Below are 19,602 nucleotides of genomic sequence, written 5' to 3'. Positions count from 1 at the left end.
TTTAAGTGTGATTGAGTTTCATGAATTTCCTTAAAAATGCAAAATTCTCTCCAAAACAGCTTGTTAAAAATTCTGAAGATTTACTTACAGTGCTGGAGGCTCAAGATTCAATCTTCAGCACCACAAGACCACCATTAGTAGACTGATAGACAGATGATGATATTTACATAGATAGATAGATTATAGATAGATAGATAGATAGACAGATAGATTATAGATAGATAGATAGATAGATAGATAGATAGATAGATAGATAGATAGATAGATATAGAGAGATAGAGAGATACAGCAACTTTTTCTCTATAATGCTTTAAAGTTGACAATTCACATTGATATTTATAATTAATTTTAGAAAATGCACATGTCCTAACATATTTATGTTGTCTTTCTAAGTTAATTATATAATTTCATAAATTTTTCAACTTTTATATTGTGACTTTTAAAGTATTCAACTTGAATGCTGATTTTAAAAAAAGGTTAGCGTTTTTTAGCACTAAGTTGCATCAAAAGCCATTTTATGGCTCTCCAGGCATTAAAACCTTAACATCACTGGAGCAAAGAGAACTCTGCCTACTCCCTGGGGGATAATTCTACCATTATGTAGGATTAATAAGGATAAAGGCCAAGCTCTTCTCTGTGTTCCTTTTGACCTAGTGATCATTTAGCACTGGACGTCCAGCACAGCTATGAACTCTCAAGTTTCCAAGGCACTGAAATAAATGTTACCTGTATCTTCTTTCCCAACACCCACCATACCCCAACCTGCCAAAAGAAGAAAATTCATCAGAAACAAATGTGAGTTCTTTCTACTCTGGTCATAACTATTTTTTTTATCATGTTGAAATGAGCAGTATAAATTATGCTTAAAGGTAATAAATAAGTAAACTTTGATAAAGACAATCTTAACACCATCTCAGTCCCTCCCCCTGCTTCCTCCTCTCTGTCTCTCTCTGTCTCTCCCCCCTCTCCCTCTCTCTCCCTCTCTCTCCCTCTCTCTTCCTCTCTCTCCCTCTCTCCTTCTCTCTTCTCTCTTCTCTTTTCTCTCTTGTAAGCGGGAAGTTACTTAGCAAGGTTCCGGGTTTCCTAGCACACCGCCTGCCCTCCCTAGCAGAGCTACAAGATCTTAGTCCCTTAGTTCCTTGGTTGCTCTGTCTGGCAGGAAGCAACCCTTGTCTATAGGTCCACACTGGGTCTGCCCTTGGCGCATCTGCCCTCTGCTGACTCCGCCCAGCATCTGTCTAGACCCGCCTCGCGTCAGAGCAGACCTACAGCACGGCTGCCAGTCAGTCCCTCCGGACCTGCGGAGAGCTTCACTCAGACTGCAGAAATCACCGCGCCTCACTCGGTCCGTACCCAGTGGGCATCTTGGGGATCTGGGCGGTCTCCGGTTCCCCACGCGTGTGTCTGTGTGTCTGTCTCTATGTGTGATCCGCTCCCAGCAGCCTGCCTGCCGAACCCAGCGCACCAAGTGTCTAGTGTTGCCTTTCACTGACGCTGAGCGCTGAGCGGCCTTAGCAGCGCCCAGCAAACCTGACCCTGGCTTGGGGAGGAATACACACAGTTGGCCTCTGCAAGGGATTGCTGGCGTTTTAAATCCACAGGAGCTCCGGGGCCTATCCTTTTTTCAGAAATCCATTCCCGAGGAGGCCTCTGTTGCCAAAGCTAGATGTGGGAGCCAGTCAGATCCTTGATTTCTTTAGTTTTAACGGGAAAGGGGATATTGCATTCTTAACGCAGGCTTTTGAAACCAATTTGAAATCTGAAGGGGTGAAAAACTGTAAGTCCTCTTAGGGAGAACAGACTGTTTTTTGGGTTGCCTTTTTGTCTGATAACATTTGTTCTGAGCCTGCTGACCAGCTGTTTCTGAACTTCATTTTCTCAGCCTCAGCCTCAACAGTCTGCTTTTAGCTTCCCTTCGCCTGCCTTGGCTTGTTTCTGTTCAAGAACAGCTGTTTGGCCCCTAGATTAGAGAAAGGCCTCGCCTCGCCTCATTCCCCTCCCCAAGAGATCCTCTTCTAAGCGCTCAGAGATGGGGAGTGGGGAACCTAATACTGCTGGCAAGAAAAAGAAGTACCTCAAGGCTGCCCTGTATGTGGGTGACTTGGGCCCTGACGTCACAGAAGACATGCTCTATAAGAAGTTCAGACCCGCCGGCCCTCTACGCTTCACTAGAATCTGCCGTGACCCGGTGACCCGCACCCCCCTGGGTTATGGTTATGTTAACTTCCGCTTTCCTGCAGATGCCGAGTGGGCCTTGAACACAATGAATTTTGACTTAATTAATGGTAAACCATTTCGCCTCATGTGGTCACAGCCAGATGACCGCTTAAGAAAGTCTGGAGTTGGAAATATATTCATCAAAAATTTGGATAAATCCGTGGACAATAGGGCCCTGTTTTATTTATTTTCTGCTTTTGGGAACATTCTTTCCTGTAAAGTCGTATGTGATGACAATGGCTCTAAGGGTTATGCCTATGTCCATTTCGATAGCCTTGCTGCTGCCAATAGGGCTATCTGGCACATGAATGGAGTCCGACTCAACAACCGCCAGGTGTATGTGGGCCGATTCAAATTTCCTGAAGAGAGAGCAGCTGAAGTCAGAACCAGGGATAGAGCAACATTTACTAATGTTTTCGTGAAAAACTTGGGAGATGACATGGATGACGAAAAACTAAAGAAACTTTTCAGTGAATGTGGGCCAACTGAGAGTGTTAAAGTAATACGAGATGTCAGTGGGAAATCTAAAGGCTTTGGATTTGTAAGATATGAGACACATGAAGCTGCCCAAAAAGCTGTGCTAAACCTGCATGGCAAGTCAATAGACGGGAAACTCCTCTATGTAGGGAGAGCACAGAAGAAAATTGAACGCTTTGCTGAGTTAAGGCGGAGATTTGAAAGGCTGAAATTAAAAGAAAAAAGTAGGCCTCCAGGAGTGCCTGTCTATATTAAGAACCTGGATGAGACCATCGATGATGAAAAATTGAAGGAAGAATTTTCTTCATTTGGATCAATTAGTCGAGCCAAAGTGATGATGGAAGTGGGACAAGGCAAAGGGTTTGGTGTCGTCTGCTTCTCTTCTTTTGAAGAGGCTACCAAAGCAGTGGATGAGATGAATGGTCGGGTAGTAGGCTCTAAGCCACTGAATGTCACACTGGGCCACGCCAGGCGCAGGTGGTGAGCCCTAGCTGTTGGGCTCCTTTGTAATATGGGGTGATTTTCTGCAAATTCACAGGTTTTTGTTGGTTTTTTGTTTGGTTTGGTTTTGTGTATATGTGTGAAACCTTATTTTGGAAAGGGTACATGGAAAATCTCTTTCATTTTAGTGAAGAGCATAATTTTTAAATGTAAAATTGTCATTTTATATGTTTTTTACATAATCGCTATCCTTAGGATAGCTTATTCTTCTTCATTTTTTCTAAATTGCCTAAATGAGCCAATTCATTATATTTCTGTATTTATTACCATAATATTAATTTAATTTCTTCCATGATCATATTCTTAGCATTGTTCTTCTTTCTGATTTTGGCACAATGAAAAGTTGCCACTTGCTTTTTTGAAAAATCATCAAAGAATGGGGAAATGCATATGAGACACTTAAAATTGCTACATAATTTCACTTAAAATTATTACTTAAAAGGAATATTCTTTAAAATATATGCAATTTATTTCCTTTATTTAATTGTATTAGTTTTCCTATACAAATATATTGGAGCATACTACACATTTGTTAGTAGCTTTGACTAAGTATTGGAAGTGGTTTTTATTAATGTCATGCTCTTGTTTTGCAATTGGTGCTTTTAGAAACTGTTGCATTGATAAATGGCTATTCAAAATCTGATGATGTCTTAAAAATCTTTTCCAAGAGATTTAATATTTGAAAATATTCTAAGAACTATCCTTAATAGTTGTTTTCCTAAATGCATATAATGCATACCTACAGGTAGACTATGTTAAATTAGCAAGAAAATTTAATAATGCCCTATCTCATTTTTACCTTTAGACATTTTATAAGATACTGCTGAAAAACTAAGGATCTGTTGTTTCTTGTAAACATTGAATATGTCCATGTGCAAACACTGACAGTTGTTTCATTAAGAAACAGGTTTTCCCTTGATTACATCATACTTCTTCATCCATTATATGAGAATTATTAACTCCAAATAATTCTCCCTTGCTGATTCATAACATTTAAAATAAAACCTGCTGTTTCCAAACATTGAGGGAAATAAATTGTTCTTCAAGAACCATGCAATTTCTAAACTACAGATTTTCCACTTTTCTTTGAAGTAGCCTCTTTTCATTACTTTCAGCTTTCAATCCATGTAACATTTATCATCAGAATAGACATCTTTAAAAATTAGAAAAAATAATCAAATTGTGTGAAACTTGAATAACTTTCTTAGACTATATAATTCATTCATTCGACAGATCCAGTTAAAGAACATTTGATGTTTCTTCTCAGTTGACTTTTTATTGTTTACATACATAATCATAATTGTGAAACATGTAAACATTATAGAAGGAGCCCATTCTCATTTAGTACATACTTTTATATTTTTTCTTAGGTGTGCACACATTTTTACAAAAATAAAATATGTACTGTTTTATATTTTTGTTTTATATTGAACTGTAGTCAACTTTTCATACCAATAAATATTGATATTTATATCATGATTTTAGGGACTTCATAATTTTCCTTAATATAGATATTGAATAAGATTTTTGAATCAATATTTTTTAAAATTTGTAAACTACACTGTGCTTAACATCTCTTCCTGGAAACATTGTACATTATGAGTTTGACAAAACTTCTATAATATGTATAAATTAAAATCTTCCAGAGAATTAAAACACAAAATAGTTAGATATATTGCCAAAATTTTGAACATTTTCAACATGTATTATGCATATAAATTTATAGGGAAAAATCAGAAGACAATATTTTCATATTTGATATACCTACTTTATATTATTGCAACTATCAAAATACAGAAAATTTTAAATAGATACAATGGCAATTGTATATCATATGCTGTATTCATTTCAAACACTATCTTTTCTTGAAGATTTATTTATTTTTATTTTATATCATTGGTGTTTTACCTATATGTATGTCTATTTTAAGTTCCAAGATCCCCTGGAAATGAAGTTACAGATAGTTGTGAGGTGTCATTTGAGTCCTGTCAGTTGAACCCTGCTCATCTGGAAGAGAAGCCAGGATTACTCGCTGAGCCATAACTCCAGCCCCAAATATCATTTTAAAATCATAGTTATAAGCACAAAACATCACTTTTAGCCTGATTCTTTAAAAAGTTTAGATCTAATACAAATCTAGGAAGAGTTTTAGAAAGCAAAAATTATCAAATTTAATACACGATTTTGGAATGTAATATTTAAATTGTGACTATAATCTAAAGATTAACCTTTATAAATTGCAGGCAAAATTGAGGATTTCTAGGAAGAGGTAAAATAGATATACTGAGGATCTAGGTAACCATTTGAAAAAATTGAAATTTCAATATCTGAAAACCATGAGGAAAATATATATTAAAGGTAATGTCTATTTGAATAGAAACATCTGAGTAGTTTTTCAATCTTGTGCTTAAGTTTTAGCTACATATAATAGACTTCCAAAAAGAAACAATGTTGCCAAATGTTTTAAAAGCTTATTGCCCAGCATTTGGTTAAAAATTGACTGTTCAATACAAGTTTTGTTTTGCTTAAGTTTTCAATATTATCACTTGGACAAATTTTAATATGCCCAGGGAGAAGAAAATTAAGAATATTACTTTGTGATTACATAATCATCATAAAAGTTTGGGGGGGGTAATCTTTTGTACACGTGATTTTACACAAACCTTTGTTAATTTATTACCAATGGCCAAGGAAAAAGAAAAATGTTATACATGTAAGTGAAATTTTTAGCTTGGGCAGATGGAAGCAATAATAATTATTTCTTTAATTAAGAGGTTGGAAATGGATTAAATATCATCTTCCTTGTAAATAACCTAATCTAAGAGAGCAGTTAGAAATGTGTCAGTAAATGACTGAAGAGAGATAAAAGAAGTGTGTTTAACACTTAAAATACACTATTCCACAAACCACTAATGATTGCATTAATAACATAAGAGATACCTTTCCATCTGGTTACTTTTCAGTTCTCCTCTTGATATTTAATGAGCTAAATGAGATTTTAGGAAGTATATAGAAATGTAATTGAGAACTGAAAAAAATATTTATATTGTTTTATGTCTTTGCTGTTGAAATGTCTTCCTTTTAATGTTAAGGTTTTATCAATGATCTCTATTATTTTACAATACTATATATCCATGATTATTCACCATTTGATTGATAAGTATATCATGAATGCAAAGCCTGTAATGATAGCTAAAACTTATAAAATTATTTGTAGAACAGTACTTTTTATACGTTAATGACATGTTGTATAAAGACCAATCAGACTCCACAAAGTCTTACTTCTATGCTGAAATACATGACAGTGATTCCTGAAAAAGTAGTACTTGCTCATCTGAAATTAGTTAATCCTTATACAGTCACAGTATTGTTTACTTCTCTTAAAACATGCCCTAACAAATGATTTTTTATACAATCAGAAGAATTAGTGTATCCCAACATAGCTTCAGCAGATCATCATCAGTAGGTTAGAAAAACTCTAGCTATAAAAGTAAATGAAAAAATATAAAGACTTGATGCAATCCATATACTAAAGCTTATAATTCTTGCTTTTTAAAGACTCATTTATTTTAATTTTTGTGTGTGAACGTTTTGTCAGCATGTGTGTATGTGTACCACATGTGTGCCTAGTGGTTATAAGGGTCAGAAAAAAAAAACATTAGATCCTTTGGGACTGGAATTACAGATGGTTATGAACCACCATGTGGGTACTGGGAACTAAACCCATGTCATCCACAAGATCAGTAAGTGGTCTTATGCACTTAGCCATCTCTCCAGCCTCCAGTCAACTTTCTGGGTTTTTCTTTTCTTTAAGTTAGTGTCTCATAGTTCTGACAGACCTGGAACTCTTTATGAAGACCAGGGTGGCCTTGAACTCATAGAGATGCACCTACCTCTGTCTCCAGAGTGTTAGGATGAAAGCTGTACACCACCATGCCTAGATTTGTGATTTAGCTCAGTGGTAGAGCGCTTGCTTAGCAAACGCAAGGCCCTGGGTTCAGTCCTCAGCCCTGAAAAAAAAAAAAAAAACATACTTTACCTCTAATTCTTATAATGTATAAACATAACTGCAAGTACTTTGATCCTCAAAACTCACGGTCAATTTTTTAAAATATGTCTTATTTGACAGGGAAAATGTCTTTTCATTAAATTTAAAATACAAAATTTGAAGCTTTTTTTAAAAAAATGTTCTTAGTTCTTTAGGGAATCGTTAGTAAAAAAGAGTGAAAGCTGATATTAATATGGCATGATTTTCTCAGTCATCACACTAATTTTTTTATTTAGAACTAATCATTAAACAAAATATAGCATATAATAAAAAATGCACCTCTAGGGATTAACTTTATGTTTCCAAAGGGGCATATTTTGCTTTTCAAAAAAAAAGGACTTACTTATCAATATCTGATACTATTTAAAAAATAAATATAAGCTAATATATATAGAATGTCATGAGATTTTTTTAGAGTCACTTACCATTGACAACTTTGCACATTCTAAATTCTTGAATAAAAGACAGAGGAATTTACATACTTTTCTTTTTTCTGTTTCAGAAAACCCCAAGTATTTAAAGTAATAGACATATTATACAATATATTATATTTTAATATTATTTAAAAGAGAAAATACTTTTATTGCAGTCATAAGACTAAAGTCATGTTAAAAAATTGTTGTTTACATATTCGAAGCAATTCAATTAATTTGTTTCCAGACAAGAAAAATCAAGAATGCATTTCTTTATTCTGCATAGGGAAAAAAAGAGAAATTTCTTAATTGACACAAATTAAAGGATACAAATAGTCATTTGAATATTATAAATATAAATGGATATTGAAAGGACAATAAAAATTCTTCCTATTTTGATGTCTAAGATTAAACATCAAGAAGAGTTTCCATTCAATTTCTATAGTTATTCTTGATGTAACTACTAACAGTGATCATAAACCTCAGAAGTACTTCTTTTATAAGTGAACTTTCTTTAAAAAATGACTGGTGCTAATCTACTCCTCACTACTCTTTTACCTCCATTTACCTAACCTCAGTCCACCCTGCAAATTTTTGAGGTTGTGTAGAATTTTTCTGGTTTATGTAGTTTTTCTAAACATGACCTCAATTTTTAATTTGTAGCATGTATGTGATACTGTGCAACTTTGCTGAGATGATTTTTAAGATTTGCATGTTAAGAAATAGTAGATGTTGGGAAACTTGTCTACTGTTCATATGTGAATGAATGTATTTAACTAAAGATGTACTTTTAAAAGAATGTACATTCAAAAATAATACCAATTAAAGAAATAGCAAATCTATGGGATCTGCCTGGTATTGTGGTTTCATAATGCATGCATGGGATAGAATATCTGAATACAAAGAATATATTACATGTGCATATAATGTGTGAATATTTCAAGGCATGAAAGCATATACAAGAGGTGCTGATAAGGAAGTGTTCAAGTTTTGTGATGTAGCAACTAGGCAATGAATTTGCCTACCTACATGCAGGCTTTATTTGTTTTATAATGACATAGCATATTAATGTGATCCACTCAGACAAAGAATAAAAACACATGAAAAGATATTATTTTGAAACTTCTGTTTCTGTTTGTTCCAACTAAAACAAAACAGAAAGGAAAGAAAGTCACATATATACCAAGTATGTCTTTTTCTTGAATGCCCAAAATAAAGTTTTAACTTAGTCACTATGACCTCCTTAGATGATTGGGTCATGTTCACTAATTCTCAGTTCTGATAGATGCCTAGATATTAAATATTTTAATGCTAAAATACAAATATTTCTCCATAATAATTTTTATAATGCATATACATTGAAAAACAGTAACACAACTTTCTCTAAAAGCACTATAAGTCACAGATATAATTTATCTTGAGTTTATGAGAGACAAATAATTGGTTAGTTGAAATATTAGTTTCAATCTTGGGCCAAGAACTTTGAGTTGTTACTAACACTAAAACTGATCTTAGACTACATGTATTTATTGTTACCTTTTTTGGAGATAATTATCTTGCATGATATGCAAAGCATATCTGTCATTTAGGTTTCCAAAAGAAATTAAAAATGTCATTAAATAAATAAAACAATGTGGAATCTGTCTATAGAAGTCAAATAAATCTCCTTCACTAGTTCAGGACACTACATAAATGACTTAGATAACTATAAGGAATTCATTAATTAAAAGAGGAGTTCTGGTAAATTTATTTTTTATGTATTGAAATCTCAAACCATGATTTTAGCATTGAGAAACTGTATAACATAACCTTGTAAGGTAATAGTTGATATATTGTCCTCAAATGGAGAACATTCACAGGATATATGAAAAAATCATCCACAACACTAAAAGAAGAGCCATTTGAATTTTTTGTAACATCATTATAGATGAAATGGTAAACAAACATGTAGTGGAGTAAAGAAAAAGAGTAAAAGAGAAAATATTAGATGACTAAATATATGAACTGCTGGCTGACATTTAATCCTTCATTAAAGGAGACCAGCATTTTATGTTAGAATTTGTCTCAGAAGAAAGATTCTTTCTTTCCTAATCCAATGCTTTCTTTAATTATTATTGAGTTGCTCTAACAATAATTTCTAATTTCTAAAGGTAATTCTGAATTTTGCTATCATATTAATTTTAATGAAAAAAAAAACTTGTTTTGTTGTTTGTAACAGGATTTCCCTAAACTTGCTCTTTCCAGGGGACATGGGTAAATGGCAAAATAGATGAGAGCACAAATTGTATATTATATTTATAGAAAACAATTATTTCAAGACAATTGGGATCAAAGGTAGTGTAGCAAATTTAAAATACATTTGTAAGGAAATTAGATGAACAAATAAATTGAATGAAACAGTTGGCATATATGTAAAAACATACCTTCATATAATACATAAACAATAATAAGAAGAACATAAAAATGAACTTAAGAGCAAATCAATGAAACACATAAATAATAATTCTTTTTCATACCATTGCAAATCAGTAACCACCAACTTCTAAAACCAAAAGTAAGGCTTTGTTGCTTATAAAAAAGCTATATTCCAAAGAAAGGTGATTAGAGAAATGTTGATTGATGAAAGGAAACACAGATAAGTGGGATCACTGTGTTGATTCACACTATAGAAGACTTTATAATGAATATTTACATCATCTTCATAGAGAATCACTAGCTCCTATGCAGAGTTATGTACTGTATAATAATATTTTTTATCAATGATGGGTATTTTATACCACGGCAGATACAAATATTTTCTTACTAAATATGAGGGATAGATGAGGACTGGTAAGAGTTCATGTCCAGAGCTTGGAGCAAGTACAGGAATTAGCAAGATTTCAAATCCTAACTATGGGCTTTTTATTTTGTAGGATGTGGGCTGGGTCTGACTGATGGAGCAATTCTGTGTTATGTAGGTGGAGCCTGATAGTTGGAAGTCCTCAGGGACTTGTGTGCCTTAAGGGGCTTACACTTAGTCTACAATGTTCAAACAACCACAAAAATCACATAACTAAATTTCTGACAAGGCAATTTGTCATTAAACAAGATGTGACTATACTTAAACGGCAGTATTGAACCATCTCAACATGCCAGCATTCTCTATTTCTGAAAAAAATATTGGCATTACTAGCACTCATGCGTGGTTTACTGAATCAAAATCAATGTAGCCCACACTGATGGTTGGATGAGGAGCAAATCTATATTTTTTATCTTTATCTCCAGAAGGTTATGCTTATTTGTATTAAGAGCTATAAAAGAAGTCAACAAATTGTTTATTCTAAAGGATCAGATAGCATATAGCATATAGTTAAGCAGTTTTAGTCAGCCTTAAGGATATTATACTGATACTTAAATAGCCAACCATCCCTATTTTCTTAAGTATTGAATTAGATAAAATACAAAGATGAAGCCGGGCAGTGGTGGCACACACCTTTAATCCCAGCACTCGGTAGGCAGAGCCAGGCGGATTTTTGTGAGTTCAAGGCCAGCCTGGGCTACCAAGTGAGTTCCAGGAAAGGCACAAAGCTACACAGAGAAACCCTGTCTCGAAAAAAAACAAAAAACAAAAAAATACAAAGATGATATTAGCAATAAAAGACATTTTGTAACCCAATTAGTTTTTGAGAATTTCCATTTTTCTTAACAAGTCTTCAAATTTAGTGTCTCAGTCATCAAGTCTGTTATAAATATTTTAAATTAAATAAATAAATAAGAAACACTTTATAAAGCTTGTATTTATGCAACAAACATTTGGAAGTAGTAGCAGAGTATGGGTTTATACGTGTAGTGATATTTGTGCACCCCAATAAAGCTTATGTGGGTATCAGAAGAAAAAGCCAGCCACTATATTAAATATAGAGTTCAAGCAGTGTTAGCACATGACTTTAATCCTAGCATTCAGGAGGCAGAGTCCCAACTGAATCTCTGTGAGTTCCAGTCCACACTGGAAATATAGCCAGGTGTGGTGGCATACATCTTTAATCCCAGTGCTAGTTAACCATAGAGGGGTGGAGACCCACAGGAAGTGATAGAGCTGGGCAGAAAAAGGAAGTGATGTAGCTGGATGGAGAGAGAACGTAAGATGGCAGGGCACAGAAAGGTATATAGGCATCAGTATACAGGAAGTAGTTCTCTCTAAAGGCTGAGGAGTTGATAAGGTAGGTTGGCTGTGGCTTGTCTTGTTTCTCTGATATCTCAGTTTTCACCCCAATATTTGGCTCTGTTTTTTTTTAAATTAATAAGACCGTTTATCAATTAATGTTGCATATAAGTTATAATTTTCCAACCCCTGATCTGAAAACACTGGTTGGAAAGGTTGTCTTAATCTATTCTTGTTGCTACAACAAAATAATATAGCTTGTATAGTTTATTAGCAAAAATTATTATTCTTTGCATTTCTAGAGGTGAGAGATACTTAAATCAACATTCTGCTAGAAATAGGTGTTTGGTGAGAGCATCATCTTTATGACCTGTTTCTTTTTATTTCATTTTCACATATGGAATGCCTAAACAAGTTTCCTTATTATTATTAGGAGGGCCTAACCTTATTTATGAAGTTTCTACTCCCATGATGCTATCACTTCTCAAAGGGTGACACTTGATAAAACCATCACTTTGGGAGGCCTAAGACATAACATTTCAACTAAAAAGTAGAATTTCATTGTTGACTATCAGCACTATCAAATGAAGCACTTGTTTGGATAAATCTAAACCACTTTAGATTATCGTTAGTCTTTGCAATCTTCTGTGTAGTTAAGTTTCTTCCTTGAGAACAGGATGTTCTGCTGCTATTTGATCATTTTCGATTTCTAAACATTTACATAGGTTGTGCTATCTCCCAGAAAGCAGTCAACTAGTGCTTCACATGTGTAGTCACATAAGGCACTCCAGTTATAAGGAAACCATACTTAGTTTCAAAATGGAAACTAATTCTTATGGTGATATTTTATTTGTATTAAAATGTTATTTGTATGGTAATAAATAAAGTTGCCCGGCTAGCTGAGTCGGTAGAGCATGAGACTCTTAATCTCAGGGTCGTGGGTTCAAGCCCCACATTGGGTACCATTTGTAGCTTGAGTTTTCCTGCCTTGCCCACAGTCAGGACAAATCTTTGTCACCTGCCAGTCCCACAGCCATTCAGACCCAACCGAGTAAACACAGAGACTTACATTGCTTACAAACTGAATGGCCATGGAAGGATTCTTGATAACTGTTCTTATATCTTAAATTAATCCATTTCCACAAATCTATACCCTGCCATGTGGCTCATGGCTCCTGGCATCTTTTCATGCTGCTTGTCAGGGTGGCGGCTGGCAGTGAGTCCTTCGGCCTTCCTGTTCTTTTATTTCTCCTCTCTGTTAGTCCCGCCTATACTTCCTGCCTAGCCACGACCAATCAGGTTTTATTTATTGACCAATCACAGCAACTTGACATATAGACCAGCCCCCAGCACAGCCAAGTGCAGACCATCTCAGACACCTACACTCAGGCCTGTGGTCCAAATCATCCTCTATGCAGACCTGCTGGATAAAGCCACGAGGAACCTGAGAACGGGCTCCCACAGGACATACAGAACATCACACAGCACATTCTAAATAAAATATAGCTGGGCTGGGTGGGCATGATAGTCCTCACCTTTATTCCCAGAACTCAAAGGAATAGACAAGGCAGATTTCTGTGAGTTTAAGGCCGGCCTTGTCTACATAGTGAGTTCCAGGAAAGCCATGGCTGCTTACAGCGACCCAGTCTCAAAACACAAACAAAAAAATAACAGTAAATAAAATCAGATATGATGAATAAAATTTAAAAGGTCACTTAATTAGCTATTGTTGCTGGAGAGCTTCTCTCCAGGTTCCACCAAGCCCCACTGTCCCACAATCCAAGTATAAAATAATCACTCAGATGCTTATATTACTTATAAACTGTATGGCCATGGCGGGCTTCTTGTTAACTGTTCTCATATCTTAAACTAACCCATTTCTATAAATCTATACCTTGCCACATGGCTCGTGACTTACTGGCATCTTTACATGTTGCTTGTCCTGGCGGTGGCTGGCAGTGTCTCCCCCTCCTTCTTCCTGTTTTCCCAATTCTCCTCTCTCCTTGTCCCTCCTATACTTCCTGTCTGGTCACTGGCCATCAGTGTTTTATTTATATAGAGCGATATCCACAGCACTTCCTTTTCTTCTTTTTTTAAAAAGGAAGGTTTTAACTTTAACATGGTAAAATTACATATAACGAAACCATTATTGAGTAAGACTTACAGTTACAATATTAAAGAAGATATCTATCTTATATTTGTGAGTTTAAGGTTTTATATCTAACTTATCTTTTATCATAACTAAGGAGAGATCAAACACTCTGAATAACAACATTTGTTGCCTTCAATTACTTTATTTTTAATTACAATTTATGGGTTTGGTGGTGCAAAAATGCCATAGCACATGTGTGGACATCAGGGGGCAACTTTGGGGAACTGGTCCTCTCCTTCTACCTTTATGTGAGTTCTGAGGTTTGAACTGTGGTTTTCTGGTATGTTTAGCAAATGTTTTATCTGCTGAATCATATTTGTGGCTTCCAAAATTTTTCATAGTTGAGATTATCAGAAAAAAAGGGGAAAACAGAATCTGTTACTAATATTCATATTAAAACTCAAAATGATAAGAAAGGTGTACTATCAATGAGTCTGTGTTAAGTTTATCACATTGCAGCTTGCATGTTTCAGCTTACATTAGAATACTTATAACCAGATCAGGCCCTCTGGATTAGTGAGACAGTTGATTAGCTTGATTTGTTTGGGAGGCATCCAGGCAGCATGACCAGGACCTGTCTTCAGTGCATGAGCTGGCTGTTTGGAACCTGGGGCTTATGCAGGGACACTTGGCTCAGCCTGGGAGGAGGGGACTGGACCTGCCTGGACTGAATCTACCAGGTTGACCTCAATCCTCAGGGGAGGCTTTGCCCTGGAGGAGATGGGAATGGGGGGAGGGCGGGGGCGGGAGGGAGGAGGACAAGGGATTCTGTGGCTGATATGTAAAATTAAATTAAATTATAAAATAAAAAATACAACATAAAAAAGAATACTTATAACCGAATTAAAATCAGTTTTGGATAACTTGCCATACAGCTTTGTGTACTTATAAGGTTGAATTAAATTTGCTGATGAGAAATAATCAATACAGGATAATCTAGGTTTGGGTTTTAAGACCCTTTTCCAATGATAGAATTCGTAGTGCCTGAAAAACAAACTGAATTTTAATTAACACTGATCATTTGAATGCTTAATTAATTTCAAAAGAAATCAAAGAAAACTACAATCCCGAGTGAAGCATATTACTATATAAAAAAGGAAAATTTTAAGATTTATTTTTAAAATATCCATATTGTGTGTCAATGTATTACATCATCATGAGATTTCCATGGAGCTGGAGTTATAGGCAGCTGTGAGTCTTCTGACATGGATATTGGGAACTGAATTTGAGGCCACTGAACCATGTTTTCAGCTCCAACAAGAAGCAATTTAATTTATGACCCTGAAGATATTAAAAATGTAAATATCATTTTATCTTTTCTCCCAATCCCAGATTTGAGTAAAATAATATCAAAACAAGATATTTTACTTATATAATTTTTAATTTTTACTTATAAAGTGTGTGTGTGTGTGTGTGTGTACATGTTCCTACTATGTTCTATACATGAGTGTTTGAGCATAACCTTTGGGGTTAGTTATTTCCCTGGGATTTGAAGCCAGGTTGTCAGAAATTGTGACAAGTTCCTTTACCCACTAAAACAACTCACAATCCATATATCATTAATCTACCTGAAGTCTAAGGTTGAGTGTTACAGGTAATGCAGTAAAATGTGACAAAATTTTTCAAGGTCTTCACAGTTATATCTCATTATAAAAGTGTAAAGTAAAAAGCCCTCTTTCATTTTTACACTTAAGTAAATAGATGTTGTCTTTGGTTTCACAAAGCAATTAAAGGTAAGATTACTAAATTAAAATGGAAAATAATTCTTTAAAAATCTACATAAAATTTAGTTTTATATATGGCTTTTGATGTGAGCATTGCATCTTCCCAGTTAGCTCCCAATTTAAGTAACAAAACAAAAACCTAGTAATTACATTAATGTAGTGCTTATTATATGTCAGGTTACTTAGGTTTTTATTAAACATGAAAAATGTAGCTCCATCCTGCTCATCTGGTAACTCTGGCAACTCCCTTCCTCAAACACGTCCAGCTGTAGACATCTCAAATCAGTGGTAGTCATCTAATTCTCACCTGGCAGTCCTCAACAATGACTGAGTGACAAGAATACTGTGAAATCTCATAGGTTTTCTTCTTCTCACCAGGTCATTTTAGAGGCATATGATACACAATACCCCAGTGAGACTGAGCCTTAGTCACCCCAATACAAAAACTTGCACATGCTCAATTCCTGAGTTAATTTTTCCCTCTCTCACACTGCCCCTACTCACTTGTGCTTCTGGGAATCCAGTATAAAGTGACAACTTATGCCCCAAGCAGTGTCTCAGGGAACTTTTGATTGAAAAACTGAAAGTGAGCCTGTACGTGGTTGTTTTTTACTCTTTGCTTTTTGGGGGCCAGGCACCAAGCTGCCAAATAAATACATGGAGACTTACTTATGAATGCCTAGCCTTAGGTTACCTTGTTTCTAGCCAGCTTTTCTTAATTACTTATCCCATCTACCTTCTGCATCTGGGCTTTTACATTTCTCCACTCTACGTACCTTTCTTTCCTTCCCATTTTGTGGCTAGCTTTGTAGCTGGGTGGCTGGCCCATGGCGCCCTCCTCTCCTTCTCCTTTCTTCTCACTCACGTCCTGTTTCTGCTTCTTCTATTTAATCTCTAAACACACAAGCCCTCCCATTTCTCTCTTCTTCCTAGCTATTGGATGTTCACCTCTTTATTAGTCCAATCAGGTGTTTCAGAGAGGCAAAGTAACCCAGCTTCATACAGTTAAACAAATGCAACATAAAAGAATGCAACACATCTTTGCATCATTAAACAAATATTCCACAGCATGAACAAATGTAAGACATGTTCAACTAGTATTCCACAACATTTGCCCTTGATTGTCTAAATAAAAATGAGAGGTTTTAGCTTTAATATAGTAAAACTATATACAACAAAAACAGTTATCAAGTAAGAATTACATTTACAATATTCAGTTCGTTTGTATTTAGTAAATTCAGAGAAAATACCCCATTATCAATCTTATCTATTCCAGTGTTTTATACCTAATTTACTTTCTATCATAACTAAGGAAAGCAATAATTCTAACTATTTAGTTTTTAACTCCATCAAAGACTCCAGAAGCATGTACCTAACAACAGAGACACCTAGCTGCCTGGAGAGTCGTTCAAAGATTCTCTACAATGTTGAGGCATCTCTCTTTGGCCTAAAGGCCTAGAATACAATGCAGACTTTTCAGTGAAACAAGAAATTTGAAGGACTGTCCTGAATTGTATTGGCAACTTGATCTGTTTCTTTCCTCTGTTTCCTGCAGGTTATCTGGCAGATTCTTCTGTGAATCAGGAATCTTGAAGAACGGCCCTGCCTTATTTTGGCAAAGTACAACAGTCTTTTTCCTATGTCTCACTTGTCCAGATACAGCATACTATCAGGAGTCAAGGCAAGAGCAGTTTCTTGCACAAATGGCTAGACTTACCACATTGAAAGCAAACTCCAAATGGAGTTTCTTCAGTGTTTATCATCCTTTCATGATATAAATTGGTGCTGCCAGGAGCAGGTGTGTCTCATTGATATGAAAAAATTCTGTTATTAAACACCTTTAAGTGCCATATTCTGTACTCCTTTGAAGTGTTTGAAAATCACCCATTTAAAACATACCTGTTTAACCTTCAAAAACATACCTAACGCGACTGCAAGTTTGATTATAATAGATTAACTACTGACCTCATTTCTTATTCAAATGTAAAAACATATATACAGTGTAATGAGAGTAACTAAAATTTTGTATCAGTATACCAAATATATGCCAATACAAAATATCTGAGATCAATAATTGTCTTTAATCCAATATCCCAATATTCCCCTAAATGATAACAAACATCCATAATCCACCTATACCATCTCTTGGGATTGTTTCTTATTGTCTGTGGGCAAAGGCATCTTTAGGTACCTGAGAAAATTGAGATAATAGCAGTGTCCTGGGAAGACCAATTGTACTCTTCGTCGATATTGTCACTTGTCAAGATTCCGATCCCTATCAACCTGAAGGAATGCAGACCCTCTCATTTCTCGTGGAAACAAAAGCATAATCACTTCCCCAAAACATTTTTTAATTCCATTTGACAAGTACATATTTTGACTTCCATTTGAAAGTTAAGGCATTCCTGAAGTATACAGGCTGGTTTATTTTGGCAGATTCTCTTTCAATCCCATGTCTCTTAGCAGCTGTCATTTCCTTAACAGCAATAAAAAATTTAAAATCAACATGATAATAGGAACTAGACTCCCTGTGAATTTTCCATTGTCATCTGGCTTTTCATCCTTTATATTATTTTTACTCTCTCTTTAAAGGCTATTATTTTTAAACTATTTCTTTCTTTCTATGACTATCTATATCCTCTCTCTTTTCTTTCTTAAGCCTACACACATTTTAAACAAACTAGAAACTGTTCAGGGTAGTTTTTTCCCTTCTGGACCACTTTTACTGTGTATCTCCTTTTTTTCTTGCTTCTTTCCCTTTTCTCTTCTCCTATTTATTTATTCCTCTACCTACCAGCCCCACCTATTTCTCTCTCCTGCCTAGCTACTGGCTCTTCCAGTTCTTTATTAGACTAATCAAGTGTTTCAGACAGGCAAAGTAACACAGGTTTACCGAGTTAAACAAATGCCACATAAAAGAATGCAATAAATTTTTGCTTCATTAAACAGATATTCCACAGCATAAACAAATGTCACATGTCTTAAAGTAATATTCCACAACATTAACCAGTTCAAATAATTTTTCAGAACCTGCAGAGCCAAAAAATGACATAATATCAACTTGAATTTAGAGCATTATAGTTCCCTAATGTTTATGTTCACTAAAATCATGTCACTTTGCATCCATTTTTTAGAACTTGATTAAAACCAACATAACATTGATGTTATCAATTCTGTTCCTATAAAACACATACTTTATCTCTATATACTTATACATAAAGTAACAGAATCATGGACAAAATGGATTTGGTATTTCAGAAAATGTAATGCTTTTATAGCCAGGTGTGGTGGCACATGTCTATACATCCAGAAATCAGAAAGCAGGAAGATTGCCATGAGTTCAAGTCGAGTCTAGTCTGTACAAAAAGACCCTCTCTCAAAAAATATAGGCATACATACACAGAACAATACATAATGTAATTATGATTATAGTTCAAGAGTTAGGAATTACCACAGAAACAAAATCTAGAGATATTTTTACTAATAAAGAAATATATTTTTTTAAAAAAAAAGCCGGGCGTTGGTGGTGCACGCCTTTAATCCCAGCACTCGGAAGGCAGAGCCAGGCGGACTGTGAGTTCGAGGCCAGCCTGGGCTACCAAGTGAGTCCCAGGAAAGGTGCAAAGCTACACAGAGAAACCCTGTCTCGAAAAAACAAAAAAAAAAATATCTTTATTCTGTATATAATTAATGTGTCTATATATTACTAGTTTCCATAGTATAATTGATAAAATATAGTAAAATATTTTGGCCAGGCAGTTTTATAAAACTCCTTTAAACCCAGCATTCAAGAAGCAGAGGCAAGAGAATCCCTGAGTTTGATGTCAGCCTGGTATACAGAGTGAATTCCAGGGCAAACAGAGCTACAGTGAGAGACCCTGTTTCAAAAGAAAAAAAAAACTAAAATAAATTTCTGTTTATTATAACAT

At 35.0% G+C, this 19,602-nt stretch overlaps 1 protein-coding gene across 1 annotated transcript; it reads left to right on the top strand.

Annotated features, from left to right (window-relative positions):
* The first annotated feature begins 1,282 nt into the window (after positions 1-1,282).
* Pabpc5 (poly(A) binding protein cytoplasmic 5) lies at positions 1,283-4,674 on the top strand. The gene is made up of 2 exons (XM_006990484.4): positions 1,283-1,345; positions 1,883-4,674. The coding sequence occupies exon 2, from the start codon at positions 2,030-2,032 to the stop codon at positions 3,176-3,178; it is 1,149 nt and encodes a 382-aa protein (XP_006990546.1). The 5' UTR covers positions 1,283-1,345; positions 1,883-2,029; the 3' UTR covers positions 3,179-4,674.
* Positions 4,675-19,602: the final 14,928 nt, after the last annotated feature.

Source organism: Peromyscus maniculatus, chromosome X (assembly GCF_049852395.1).
Source record: "Peromyscus maniculatus bairdii isolate BWxNUB_F1_BW_parent chromosome X, HU_Pman_BW_mat_3.1, whole genome shotgun sequence".
Classification (NCBI taxonomy): Eukaryota; Metazoa; Chordata; class Mammalia; order Rodentia; family Cricetidae; genus Peromyscus; species Peromyscus maniculatus.
Note: the sequence above shows the minus strand (reverse complement) of the source record. Positions and strands in the feature narration are given on the sequence as shown.

Coding starts and splice junctions, on each gene's coding strand:
- Pabpc5 (XM_006990484.4), top strand. CDS start 2,030: ATGGGGAGTGGGGAACCTAATACTGCTGGCAAGAAAAAGAAGTACCTC.